Below are 13,408 nucleotides of genomic sequence, written 5' to 3'. Positions count from 1 at the left end.
AAAAGGTACACATATGAAAAATACATATGTCAGGGCTGTTTTCAAGGCTGTTTAAAGAAATGTTTTGTATAAGAACTCTGTCATATGTATATTTCATATGTGTTCCTTTTTAAAGCGGCAATATGGTCACCCTAGCATAGATAGATATAAGGTTGCCACTTCAGCCATGTTTTCCTGGACACTTATGAGTTACACATGCTGCAGGGTGTGCAGGGAGGAACATGAATTGCACCCCCGGACAGCATAAAAAAACATAATTTATGTAAGAACTTACCTGATAAATTCATTTCTTTCATATTAGCAAGAGTCCATGAGCTAGTGACGTATGGGATATACATTCCTACCAGGAGGGGCAAAGTTTCCCAAACCTCAAAATGCCTATAAATACACCCCTCACCACACCCACAAATCAGTTTTACAAATAGCCAAGAAGTGGGGTGATAAGAAAAAAGTGCAAAAGCATAAAAAATAAGGAATTGGAATAATTGTGCTTTATACAAAAAAATCATAACCACCACAAAAAGGGCGGGCCTCATGGACTCTTGCTAATATGAAAGAAATGAATTTATAAGGTAAGTTCTTACATGAATTATGTTTTCTTTCATGTAATTAGCAAGAGTCCATGAGCTAGTGACGTATGGGATAATGAATACCCAAGATGTGGATCTTCCACGCAAGAGTCACTAGAGAGGGAGGGATAAAATAAAGACAGCCAATTCCGCTAAAAAATAATCCACACCCAAAACAAAGTTTAAATCTTATAATGAAAAAAACTGAAAATATAAGCAGAAGAATCAAACTGAAACAGCTGCCTGAAGTACTTTTCTAAAAAAGACTGCTTCTGAGGAAGAAAACACATCAAAATGATAGAATTTAGTAAAAGTATGCAAAGAAGACCAAGTTGCTGCTTTGCAAATCTGATCAACCGAAGCTTCATTCCTAAATGCCCAGGAAGTAGAGACTGACCTAGTTGAATGAGCTGTAATCCTTTGAGCCGGAGTTCTACCCGACTCAACATAAGCATGATGAATCAAAGACTTTAACCACAACGCCAAAGAAATGGCAGAAGCCTTCTGACTTTTCCTAGAACCAGAAAAGATAACAAATAGACTAGAAGTCTTTCGGAAATCTTTAGTAGCTTCAACATAATATTTCAAAGCTCTAACTACATCCAAAGAATGCAACGATCTTTCCTTAGAATTCTTAGGATTAGGACACAATGAAGGAACCACAATCTCTCTACTAATGTTGTTAGAATTCACAACCTTAGGTAAAAATTTAAATGAAGTTCGCAAAACCGCCTTATCCTGATGAAAAATCAGAAAAGGAGACTCACAAGAAAGAGCAGATAATTCAGAAACTCTTCTAGCAGAAGAGATGGCCAAAAGAAAGAAAACTTTCCAAGAAAGTAATTTAATATCCAGCGAATGCATGGGTTCAAACGGAGGAGCTTGAAGAGCCCCCAGAACCAAATTCAAACTCCAAGGAGGAGAGATTGACTTAATGACAGGTTTTATACGAACCAAAGCCTGTACAAAACAATGAATATCAGGAAGATTAGCAATCTTTCTGTGAAAAAGAACAGAAAGAGCAGAGATTTGTCCTTTCAAGGAACTTGCAGACAAACCTTTATCCAAACCATCCTGAAGAAACTGTAAAATTCTAGGAATTCTAAAAGAATGCCAGGAAAAATGATGAGAAGAACACCAAGAAATGTAAGTCTTCCAAACTCGATAATATATCTTCCTAGATACAGATTTACGAGCCTGTAACATAGTATTAATTACAGAGTCAGAGAAACCTCTATGACTGAGAATCAAGCGTTCAATCTCCATACCTTCAAATTTAAGGATTTGAGATCCTGATGGAAAAAAGGACCTTGCGATAGAAGGTCTGGTCTTAACGGAAGAGTCCACGGGGGGCAAGTAGCCATCCGGACAAGATCCGCATACCAAAACCTGTGAGGCCATGCTGGAGCCACCAGCAGAACAGACGAACGCTCCTTTAGAATCTTGGAAATCACTCTTGGAAGAAGAACTAGAGGCGGAAAGATAGAGGCAGGATGATACTTCCAAGGAAGTGACAATGCATCCACTGCTTCCGCCTGAGGATCCCTGGATCTGGACAGATACCTGGGAAGTTTCTTGTTTAGATGAGAAGCCATCAGATCTATTTCTGGAAGTCCCCACAATTGAACAATCTGAAGAAATACTTAAGGATGAAGAGACCACTCGCCCGGATGTAATGTCTGGCGACTGAGATAATCCGCTTCCCAATTGTCTATACCTGGGATATGAACCGCAGAAATTAGACAGGAGCTGGATTCCGCCCAAACAAGTATTCGAGATACTTATTTCATCGCCAGAGGACTGTGAGTCCCTTCTTGATGATTGACATATGCCACGGTTGTGACATTGTCCGTCTGAAAACAAATGAATGACTCTCTCTTTAGAAGAGGCCATGACTGAAGAGCTCTGAAAATTGCACAGAGTTCCAAAATGTTGATTGGTAATCTCGCCTCCTGAGATTCCCAAACCCCTTGAGCTGTCAGAGACCCCCATACAGCTCCCCAACCTGCCAGACTTGCATCTGTTGAGATCACAGTCCAGGTTGGAAGAACAAAAGAAGCCCCCTGAACTAAACGATGGTGGTCTGTCCACCACGTCAGAGAGTGTCGTACAATCGGTTTTAAAGATATTAATTGCGATATCTTTGTATAATCCCTGCACCACTGGTTCAGCATACAGAGCTGAAGAGGTCGCATGTGAAAACGAGCAAAGGGGATTGCGCCCGATGCAGCAGTCGTAAGACCTAGAATTTATTCAAACGTTTAGATTTAGTAACAATGCAATTAAGACTTCTTTAAGTAAAGAACGAATACATTCCATTTTAAATAAATAAGAAGATTTATCAGTATCAATCTCTGAAACAGAATCCTCTGAACCAGAAAAATCAGTATCAGAAACAGAATCAGAATGATGATGTTCGTTTAAAAAGTCATCTGAAACATGAGAATCTTTAAAAGACCTTTTACGATTACTGAAAGGAGGAATAACAGACATAGCCTTCTTAATAGATTTAGAAACAAAATCTCTTATGTTAACAGGAACACCCTGAATATTAGATGTTGATGGAACAGCAACAGGTAATGGAACATTACTAAAGGAAATATTTTCTGCATTAACAAGTTTGTCATGACATTCATCACAAACAACAGCCGGAGAAACAGTTACCACAAGCTTACAACAAATACACTTAACTTTGGTAGATCCAGCATCAGGCAGTGATTTTCCAGAAGTGGCTTCTGATTCAGGGTCAACCTGAGACATCTTGCAATATGTAATAGAAAAAACAACATATAAAGCAAAATTGATCAAATTCCTTAAATGACAGTTTCAGGAATGGGAAAAAATGCCAATGAATAAGCCTCTAGCAAACCAGAAGCAAAAAGCAATAAGACTTAAATATTGTGGAGACAACAATGACGCTCAAATTTTTTAGCGCCAAAAAAAGACGCCCACATTATTTGGCGCCTAAATGCTTTTGGCGCCAAAAATGACGCCACATCCGGTAACGCCGACATTTTTGGTGCAAAAACGTCAAAAAAATGACGCAACTTCCGGCGGCACGTATGACGCCGGAAATGACAAAATTTTTGCGCCAAGAAAGTCTGCGCCAAGAATGACGCAATAAAATGAAGCATTTTCAGCCCCCGCGAGCCTAACAGCCCACAGGAAAAAAAGTCAAATTTTAAGGTAAGAAAAAATTGATTTATTCATATGCATTATCCCAAATATGAAACTGACTGTCTGAAATAAGGAACGGTGAATATCTTGAATCAAGGCAAATAAATGTTTAAACATATATTTAGAACTTTATACAAAAGTGCCCAACCATAGCTTAGAGTGTCACAGAAAATAAGACTTACTTACCCCCGGACACTCATCTACAAGTAGTAGAAAGCCAAACCAGTACTGAAACGAGAATCAGTAGAGGTAATGGTATATATAAGAGTATATCGTCGATCTGAAAAGGGAGGTAAGAGATGAATCTCTACGACCGATAACAGAGAACCTATGAAATAGACCCCGTAGAAGGAGATCATTGAATTCAAATAGGCAATACTCTCCTCACATCCCTCTGACATTCACTGCACGCTGAGAGGAAAACCGGGCTCCAGCCTGCTGCGGAGCGCATATCAAAGTAGAATCTAGCACAAACTTACTTCACCACCTCCATAGGAGGCAAAGTTTGTAAAACTGATTTGTGGGTGTGGTGAGGGGTGTATTTATAGGCATTTTGAGGTTTGGGAAACTTTGCCCCTCCTGGTAGGAATGTATATCCCATATGTCACTAGCTCATGGACTCTTGCTAATTACATGAAAGAAATAGTGACACTGAACAGCACTATTTCTGTTCCACCCTGCAGCATGTATAACTCATAAGTGTCCAGGAAAACATGGCCAAGGTGGCATACCATTTTAAACAACTTTCCAATTTACTTCTATTATCTAATGTGCTTAGTTCTTTTTATATCCTTTGTTGAAAAGCATACCAAGGTAGGCTCATGAGCTGGGTGCTAGCTGCTGATTGGTGGCTGCACATAAATACTCCTCTTGTCATTGGCTTATCATTGTGTTCAGCTAGATCCCAGTAATGCATTGCTCCTTCTTCAACAAAGGATACTAAGAGAATGAAGCAAATTTGATAATAGACGTAAATTGGGAAGCTTTTTTTTTTTTTTTTTTTTTTTTAATATATGCTTTATCTCACTGGTTTTCAAACCTGTCCTCAGGCCTCCCCAACAGGCCAGATTTTGGGGATATCTGAACCAGAGCACAGGTGAAATAGTCAGCTGCTTATTAAACATGATTATTTTAATGGCTCTCACATAAGGTAATCCTGAAAATCTGAACTGTTATGAAGGCCTGAGGACAGGTTTGAACCATAAAGGAAAAAATGTGGGTTTTATGCCCCTTTAACGCTGTGCAAGGCTTTGTAATTTCAATTTTTCTTCCCTATAACTAATCATCTATATTAATGATTATATGAGGTCTTCATATCAATATTCTATTACAGGTCATATATACATTTATAGCTAAGGACAAACAAATAATAATATATTTGCTAACAATTACAACATTTTTAGCTTTCATTTTTCCTGGGGCCACAAAAACAAGGCAGAGGGCCCCCAGCTGTTCCTCCCTGATATATCTCAAACCCATGTTCTCTAATCTAATTACTCTTGACTGTGTCATCTGCCTATCAGACCCATCAGTGTTGTAACTAGGGTTGCCACCTCAGCCATGTTTTGCTGGACACTTATGAGTTACACATGCTGCAGGGTGTGCCGGAAGGAACATGTATTGTGTTTCTGGACAGCGCTATTTATATGCACTATTCATATTCCTCCCAGCAAGTGTCCAGGAAAACATGGCTGAGACGGCAACCCTAGCTGTAACCCCATTGCTTCCTATAAAGCCCCTACTTTGAGCTGGCAATTCTTGCACTTCTTTCCCTCTCCTTTGCTGCTTTGTTTACTGTTCTGAATGTTTTATTGAATAACAAGTGTAGTGTGTATTCTGTAGTTAGAATGCTGCTCACCTTGTCATAACCCAGCTGTATGCCCTTGGGTCCATTTTACTGGAAAGGAAAAACGCATGTCCCCATAGATTATGCTTCATTGCCCATTCAAGAGCTTCCTGTAAATCAAAATATGAGAAGCAAGGTTAGAATGAGTATGGTATAGTTTTCAGTATTTAAAGGCAAGAAGAAGATTAATAATGCACAATGTTGCTTACAAAGATGGACATGCAAGTTAAATTAAATGTAAAGTTTTATGAATTAATGCCCAGTTTTTAAAAATAATGTGTATCAGGAAAAACAAAGCCAGATCGGCGATCGCCTGCCCACTTCTCATGCTGTACTTCCACAGCAATGACGAAACAGGCTTCCTCCAATCACGGCGTGACCTCACAAGATGGTCGCTCAGGGGTGGAAGCCATGATTGGAGGAAGCCGGTTTTGTGATGTAAGTACAGAGGAGCTGCGGGCGGGGGACCACCGATCTGGCTTTGCTGAAGAGAAAGGTAAGTATTTGTAAAAATGCTCTGCAATATAAACTTTCATCAATGAAAATGCCCCTGTATTTAATAGTATTTTTAAAAACTGGGCACTAATTCATGAAAGTTTACATTAACTTTAATATAAGGGGCTATGTTACCATGCCAATTTTTTTTTTTTTTTAATTCTCCTAATGCCACCCATTAAAAGTGAATACTGCAACCTTGGTTCATAAAATCTAACACATTGCAGCCTAGGAGTTATGTAACCCTTTAATGGGACAAAGTACTGAGGCTTTCAGCTAATAGTTCATTATCTTCAATGAAGCAATAAAAACATCCTTTCAAATGGAATGGGATCTCTGTCACCAACCCTGACTGAGAGGTTAATTTATTCTGCTGCCTCTTGTTTATATAGCTCTTCTATAGCCAATACTGCAGCATTGGAATTTTCAGTAAAGGAGGGGGAAACAGGCAAAATCAGCTACTTCAAAATAAAGGTAAAGGCACTATTTGTAAATAATGTAATATATTCCAGTAGGTAAAATGGATCCATGGGAACATATTAAATGTCAGACAATTGTACTGTACGGTGTCTTTTAAAGGGACACTCAAGTCAAAATTAAACTTTCATGATTCAGATAGAGCAGGCAATTTTAAACAACTTTCCAATTTACTTCCATTAACAAAATGTACACGTTTTTCAGTCACCAGCTACTACTGAGCATGTGCAAGAATTCACAGTATACATATATGCATTTGTGATTGGCTGATGGCTGTCACATGGTACAGGAGGAGTGGAAATAGACATAAATTAACATTTTCAAAAGAAAATAAATCTACTCATTGAAGTTCAGAATAAGTTCTATTGCATTGTCTTGTCATCATGCATTTGTTGATTATGCAAATCTATTGTATTTACAGGTCCTTTAAGTAAACATTGGGGTCTGATGATAAAATATTCTCCTGCTTGGAGAAAAAATGTAGTGCAGACTTCACATGGGCTAAACCCACTAAATGCTCAAGGAAAAAGGGAGGAACCCTCCAGCACTGTGATATCTCTAAAAAGATCCTAGACTGGTGTTCTGTCAGAAGAGCGAATTCATCAGACTAGCGAACGGAAGTGACGTTCCGTCAGCTGTCTGATAGCAAATCCATACCGCGCATGCGCTCCTCATCCTAGTCGCATTCCAAAGCGACTACGTCACAACCGAAAGTTCGCTCTTCTGATAGAACAGCGCATGTGGGAAAATATAATTTATGTAAGAACTTACCTGATAAATTAATTTCTTTCATATTGGCAAGAGTCCATGAGCTAGTGATGTATGGGATATACATTCCTACCAGGAGGGGCAAAGTTTCCCAAACCTCAAAATGCCTATAAATACACCCCCACCACACCCACAATTCAGTTTAACGAATAGCCAAGAAGTGGGGTGATAAGAAAGGAGCGAAAGCATCAACAAGGAATTGGAATAATTGTGCTTTATACAAAAAATCATAACCACCACAAAAAGGGTGGGCCTCATGGACTCTTGCCAATATGAAAGAAATTAATTTATCAGGTAAATTCTTACATAAATTATGTTTTGTTTCATGTAATTGGCAAGAGTCCATGAGCTAGTGACGTATGGGATAGCAAATACCCAAGATGTGGAACTCCACGCAAGAGTAACTAGAGAGGGAGGGATAAAAATAAAGACAGCCAATTCCGCTGAAAAAAGAATCCACAACCCAAATCAAAAAGTTTTAATCTTTATAATGAAAAAAACTGAAATTATAAGCAGAAGAATCAAACTGAAACAGCTGCCTGAAGAACTTTTCTACCAAAAACTGCTTCTGAAGAAGAGAAAACATCAAAATGGTAGAATTTAGTAAAAGTATGCAAAGAAGACCAAGTTGCTGCTTTGCAAATATGATCAACAGAAGCTTCATTCTTAAAAGCCCAGGAAGGGTTTATTTTACAGGTAAGTATTTAGTTTTAAATAGGAATAATTTATTTAATGATAGTGTAGTGTTAGGTGTAATTGTAACTTAGGTTAGTTTTTATTTTACAGGTAAATTTGACTTTATTTTATCTAGGTAGCTATTAAATAGTTAATAACTATTTAATAGCTATTGTACCTAGTTAAAATAAATTTAAATTTGCCAGTAAAATAAAAAAAAAATCCTAAAATAGCTACAATATAATTAATAGTAATATTGTAGCTATATTAGGGTTTATTTTATAGGTAAGTATTTAGTTTTAAATAGGAATAATTAATCTAATAAGAGTAATATTTATTTAGATTTATTTCATTAATATTTAAGATAGGGGTTGTTAGGGTTAGTGTTAGACTTAGGTTTAGGGGTAATTAATTTTATTATAGGTGGCGACGGTGTAGGGGGGGCAGATTAGGGGTTAATAAGTTTAATATAGGTGGCGGCGGGGTCCGGGAGCGGCGGTTTAGGGGTTAAACAATTTATTAGTTGCGGCGGGGTCCGGGATCCGCAGGATAGGGGTTAATAAATTTATTATAGGTGGCGGCGGTATAGGGGGGGCAGGATAGGGGTTAATAGGTATTATGTAGGTGTCGGTTTAGGGGTTAATATAATTATTATAGTTGCGGCGGGGTCAGGGAGCGGCGGTTTAGGGGTTAATAAGTTTATTAGAGTGGCGGTGGGCTCTGGGAGCGGCGGTTTAGGGGGGCAGAATAGGGGTGTTTAGACTCGGGGTACATGTTAGGGTGTTAGGTGCAGACATCTCCCATAGGAATAAATGGGCAACAGCGAACATGAACTTTCGCTATGGTCAGACTCCCATTGATTCCTATGGGATCCGCCGCATCCAGGGCGGCGGATTGAAAACCAGGTACGCTGGGCCGGAAAAGTGCAGAGCGTACCTGGTAGTCATTTGCTAACTTCCAAAAGTAGTCAGATTGTGCCGAACCTGCGTTCGGAACATCTGGAGTGACGTAAGAATCGATCTGTGTCGGACTGAGTCCGGCGGATCGAAGCTTACGTCACTATATTCTACTTTTGCCGGTGTGTAGGGCTTGATAACGTAGGCGAATCAGCCTCGCCACAAATACGCTGCGGAATTCCAGTGTATTTGAGGTTGACGGCTTGATAACTAGAGGCCATAGTGTCCAAACAAAAATGTCCAAAATTAAGGACAAATAAATATTGATGATATTTGAGTACTCGGCAAGCTTCACTTGTGTATACGGTGTGATGGGTCAGGTGTCTAGAAATAAACATAAACAAGGGGCGCCAACATAGTGTGAATCGTACAAAACAGGTGAAGTAAAATAGTGTGCAAAATACTACTCACAAAAGAAGTGGCACCTTAAGCGAATAGGGTGCTAGTAGGCAGGCTGACGTTCAAAACCAGCAGTCAGTACGCTGGGGGTCTCGCCGTGAGACCCGTGGGAACCGGATGGAAAGGTGAGCGGTCACAGTGATAGTCCTTCCGAAGTCAACAACCAGGTGTGTGCTCAGGAGGCAGGAGTGTTCTCCCCAAAGTCTGCTCTCAGTAAGAGTCTGTATCAGGAAAACTGGCTGTGCCAGCGCACAGATACTTGGTAAATATCCTTAACGGGAAAAAGGTAAAAGGTGCCACAGAAAAAAAAGGGTAGTGGTTTAAAAAGCAAATTGTCTTTATTTCTAATTGCAACGCGTTTCTCGGTCAGCACAGGACCGTTTCATCAGGCATTATTCGCTTAAGGTGCCACTTCTTTTGTGAGTAGTATTTTGTACACTGTTTTACTTCACCTGTTTTGTACGATTCACACTATGTTGGCGCCCCTTGTTTATGTTTAATTCTAGACACCCTACCATAGAGGCGAAACTCCTCGGCCACATTGCCAACCCAGTTTAAAGAAACCTGGAGTTTTCAAGGAACATCAAATGTGCCAGAAGACCAGTAGGGACCCGTCAGAGAGACCTAGAACCTAAGCCACAGGCAGATAGGCATCTCCCATGAGAAACAGAGCCCCGCCCCCCTCTGAGAGAGGCTTGCGGGACCACAAACACCTAAGGTGAGACCGAACCGTCCACACACATCCAGGGAGAGACATGGACCTAGGCCAGAGTCCTCGAAAAACGAAATTGATCGAAAGATCTAACTATCTGAGGAACCCTAAGCTGCCTCCTATGATTAGGAGCGCATTATCTAAAGTCCATAGACTTGGCGATCTAGCAACAGCCTCAAACCCAAGAGTCTAAAAGAGCTCCTGAACAGTTTAAGAATTCGGCACTCAGTGCTCTTGGGCACTCAGACGAGCGTCACCATTACAGCACCTGGTATTCCCAGGTGGTCTCCCATCCATGTACTAACCAGGCCCAACCCTGCTTAGCTTCCAAGATCAGACGAGATCGGGCGCATTCAGGGTCGTGTGGCCATAGACCGCAGCTCCCCACAGAAGGCAGGGAACCCCTGCACTCCACCTCTTAGAGTAACGCAACTCTGAGCAAAGGAAGAAGGATATGCCCGCGCTTCCAGACCAGATGACCCACCCAAGGTGGGAAAGAAGGAGACTCCGCCACCACAAGAAAATGCTTAATAGGCTAAGGAGTCAGCATACGGAAGAACCTCAAGTGAAGAAGCAAATCATTCACCACTCGGAACGCTAGACCACATAGGTCACTCACATCTCCCAACTCCAAAGGAATGGAAACTACGGTTCTGAGCCCCCAGGGACCTGAAAGAATCATGATGACATCTGCAAAAAACAGGCCCGTATCCCAGGGGAGTAGCCAGAAAAAGCCAACCTTAGATCGGCACTCACAACCCTCATTCAGAAGGGTTGTATCTAAACACTAGGCCTCATACTTCGAATAGGATCCGAGCCCAGAGTCCATAGCAATAGGTCAAGTGACATTCAGCATCCAACAGGATTAAATCAGCACCACAAGGGTGACATGAACCCAGGTAACACCAGAAGGCATCCAACCAGTACCTGTCTGGTATAAGGACACTCCAGAACTGCCCAAGGTCCAAGAAAACTCAACCCAAAGGTTCGATAAATGAACTAGAAAACATAATTCTATTATTCAAAAAGTGCACAACTTCCGAGGAAGTGCCCACGCGACCACAAAATCACAAGTATCGGTTCCAGAGAAGAACGTTCTCAAAAAAAGAAAATCTAACAGACATGAGCTTAAAGGGACACTAAACACCTGCTGCAAATTCTGCAAACTAACTTCTGCTGTCAATCATAAATATAATTCATATCTAGTATTTAAGGATGTGTATGCACTCTGCGTAGTTTACCCCCAGTATGTCCAAGATAATGTTGTCAAACAGAATGCTGATACTGCTCTCAATGCTCCTATGTTTGCAGCCATATTGTAACGCACGTTTTACTCACAGGCACAGCAGTTATGTGATGTACATACTCTTATTTATCCAGTTTAGAGGAGAATTATCAGAACACTCACTCACTGTGGAGCTGAGCGAGTGCAACATTTCCGTGAATGTTTGTAATTTCTCAAAGCAAACTACGGGGAGGGAGAGAGGGAGGGTGAGGAGGCATGTTCCGTTGAAAGATAGCAGCTGAAAAACTAACACTGCATACATTAGTTATTCACTTATTCAGCTACTATATTTCAACGAACATGCCCCCTCCCCTTCTCCCCCCTCCCTCTCCATATTTTGCTAAGAGAAATTACAACCGTTCACTGAGGTGTGACTGTGCATTCCTGGAGATGTGCTGCAGTCAATAGTGCAGATGTATTTATAATGTAAAAAAAGTGTCAGTGCTTTTATTAGAATGCCTTCACAAACTGAATGTTTTTTATATCAGGCACATAAGATAAATGTAATAATATATACAGCTAATGTAGCACTCACTCAGCTCCACAGTGAGCGAGTGTTCTGATAATCCTCTGACTTGATTAATAAAAGTATATGCCATGTTCATCACCTGACTGCTGTGCCTGTGTGGATATATGGCGGTATATATAGCTTTATATATATATATATATATATATATATATATATATATATATATATATATATATATATATATATATATATATAGCTTTAACAAGTGCTGGATCAGCAGTCTGATTGAAGACACTCTAATTGAACTGAAACTTGAAACTGTTTGAGGTAAACTGACCCTCAAGAATAAAGATTCATGCATAGTTTGTTATTATTAATCAGTATAAGTTAGTTTAAAGGATTTTTAGAAGGTGTTATAGGTCCCTTTAAGGAAAACAAATTAAAGGAAGGCAGCACCCATCGGGTGAATGCCCAAGGTGAATGAGAACGCCAACGGAACCAGCCGATCAGAGGCCCCATTCACCCAAGCTCAGAACTGGAACCGAAACATATAGAAAAAATAAAACGGAGATGTTAAGGAGATTGGCTTCATCCCTAAACGTCATATCCAATTTGCCATTAAGCATCTAAGGCCTCGGATCCCTCGGCTCACTAGGACTGGGATCCTCTAACATCGCCAAAACATGTCTTAAAAGAACATGAAGACGTGCCAGCCTATAACAGAAGGCAAAATCATCCCTCGCCGGATCAACGAAAGACCCTGGCCCTGAGGATAGGGCCCCTGAAGCCTCAGAGGCCAACGCTTCCCCAGAAGGCAGAACTGAATCAGGCGATCCCACACCTGACGGGCCCTGGTTAATAGAAAACAGGCAGTATCTGAGAAATATTTCACTGGGTCTGGGGCACACGCCTAAAGGGACATGGAAACCTAGAACGGCAATCGGAACATAACTGATTGGTATTGATTACCCAGGCCATTTCATATTCATCACAAGATGCATTCTCCGTATCGGAGACATCCGTGTCTAACACATCAAAATCCTCCAAAACCTTGGGATTACAAAAATCACAAAAAACTGTCACCCTTTTTACACCCCCAATGGCTGGGGCACTCACCACCTCCTGTGAACCAGACAACTCACGAGTCAGACTCTCTCTGTCGCACACAGTTAGCATACAGAAGTGAGAAACAATGTAATCGCACCCGTCACGAAATGCACCATGCCAGTCACAAAAAGGGTGCGCAATCATGAGAGATTGCGTCATTAAGATAAGGCCGTTATGTTCTGTAAAAGCCATGAGCCTAGGTAAAGCTACACATTAGCAGATAAAACCATATAACAAACATGATTAAAGTCCCCCCCTGTTCAATAACCCCCTTCAGGAGATATTAACCCATGATTCCTTATTAAGATAAAAGGAGTCCCACTGGGACCCTACCTTGTTTCGTTAACATTACATTCACATATCGAAATAAAATGAAATGATTTTACCGGAATCTACGCCGTGGAACAGGAACACTGCCCTTCAAGTGGGACAGATAGTAGCCTCACTTCTGACATAGACTTGAGAGAATAAAG

General features: G+C 40.6%; 1 protein-coding gene and 1 pseudogene across 2 annotated transcripts in view; both read right to left on the bottom strand.

The window, feature by feature from the left end:
* SEC16B (SEC16 homolog B, endoplasmic reticulum export factor) overlaps window positions 1-13,408 on the bottom strand; it is a 602,132-nt gene that overhangs the window by 350,469 nt on the left and 238,255 nt on the right. For both annotated transcript variants that reach the window (XM_053693298.1, XM_053693299.1), the window contains exon 13: window positions 5,605-5,698. In XM_053693298.1, coding sequence (XP_053549273.1) covers window positions 5,605-5,698 — 94 coding nt within the window. The remainder of the gene's footprint in view (window positions 1-5,604; window positions 5,699-13,408) is intronic.
* LOC128641459 (uncharacterized) lies at window positions 10,331-10,449 on the bottom strand (annotated as a pseudogene).

This window comes from Bombina bombina, chromosome 10 (assembly GCF_027579735.1).
Source record: "Bombina bombina isolate aBomBom1 chromosome 10, aBomBom1.pri, whole genome shotgun sequence".
NCBI classification, from domain to species: Eukaryota; Metazoa; Chordata; class Amphibia; order Anura; family Bombinatoridae; genus Bombina; species Bombina bombina.
Note: the sequence above shows the minus strand (reverse complement) of the source record. Positions and strands in the feature narration are given on the sequence as shown.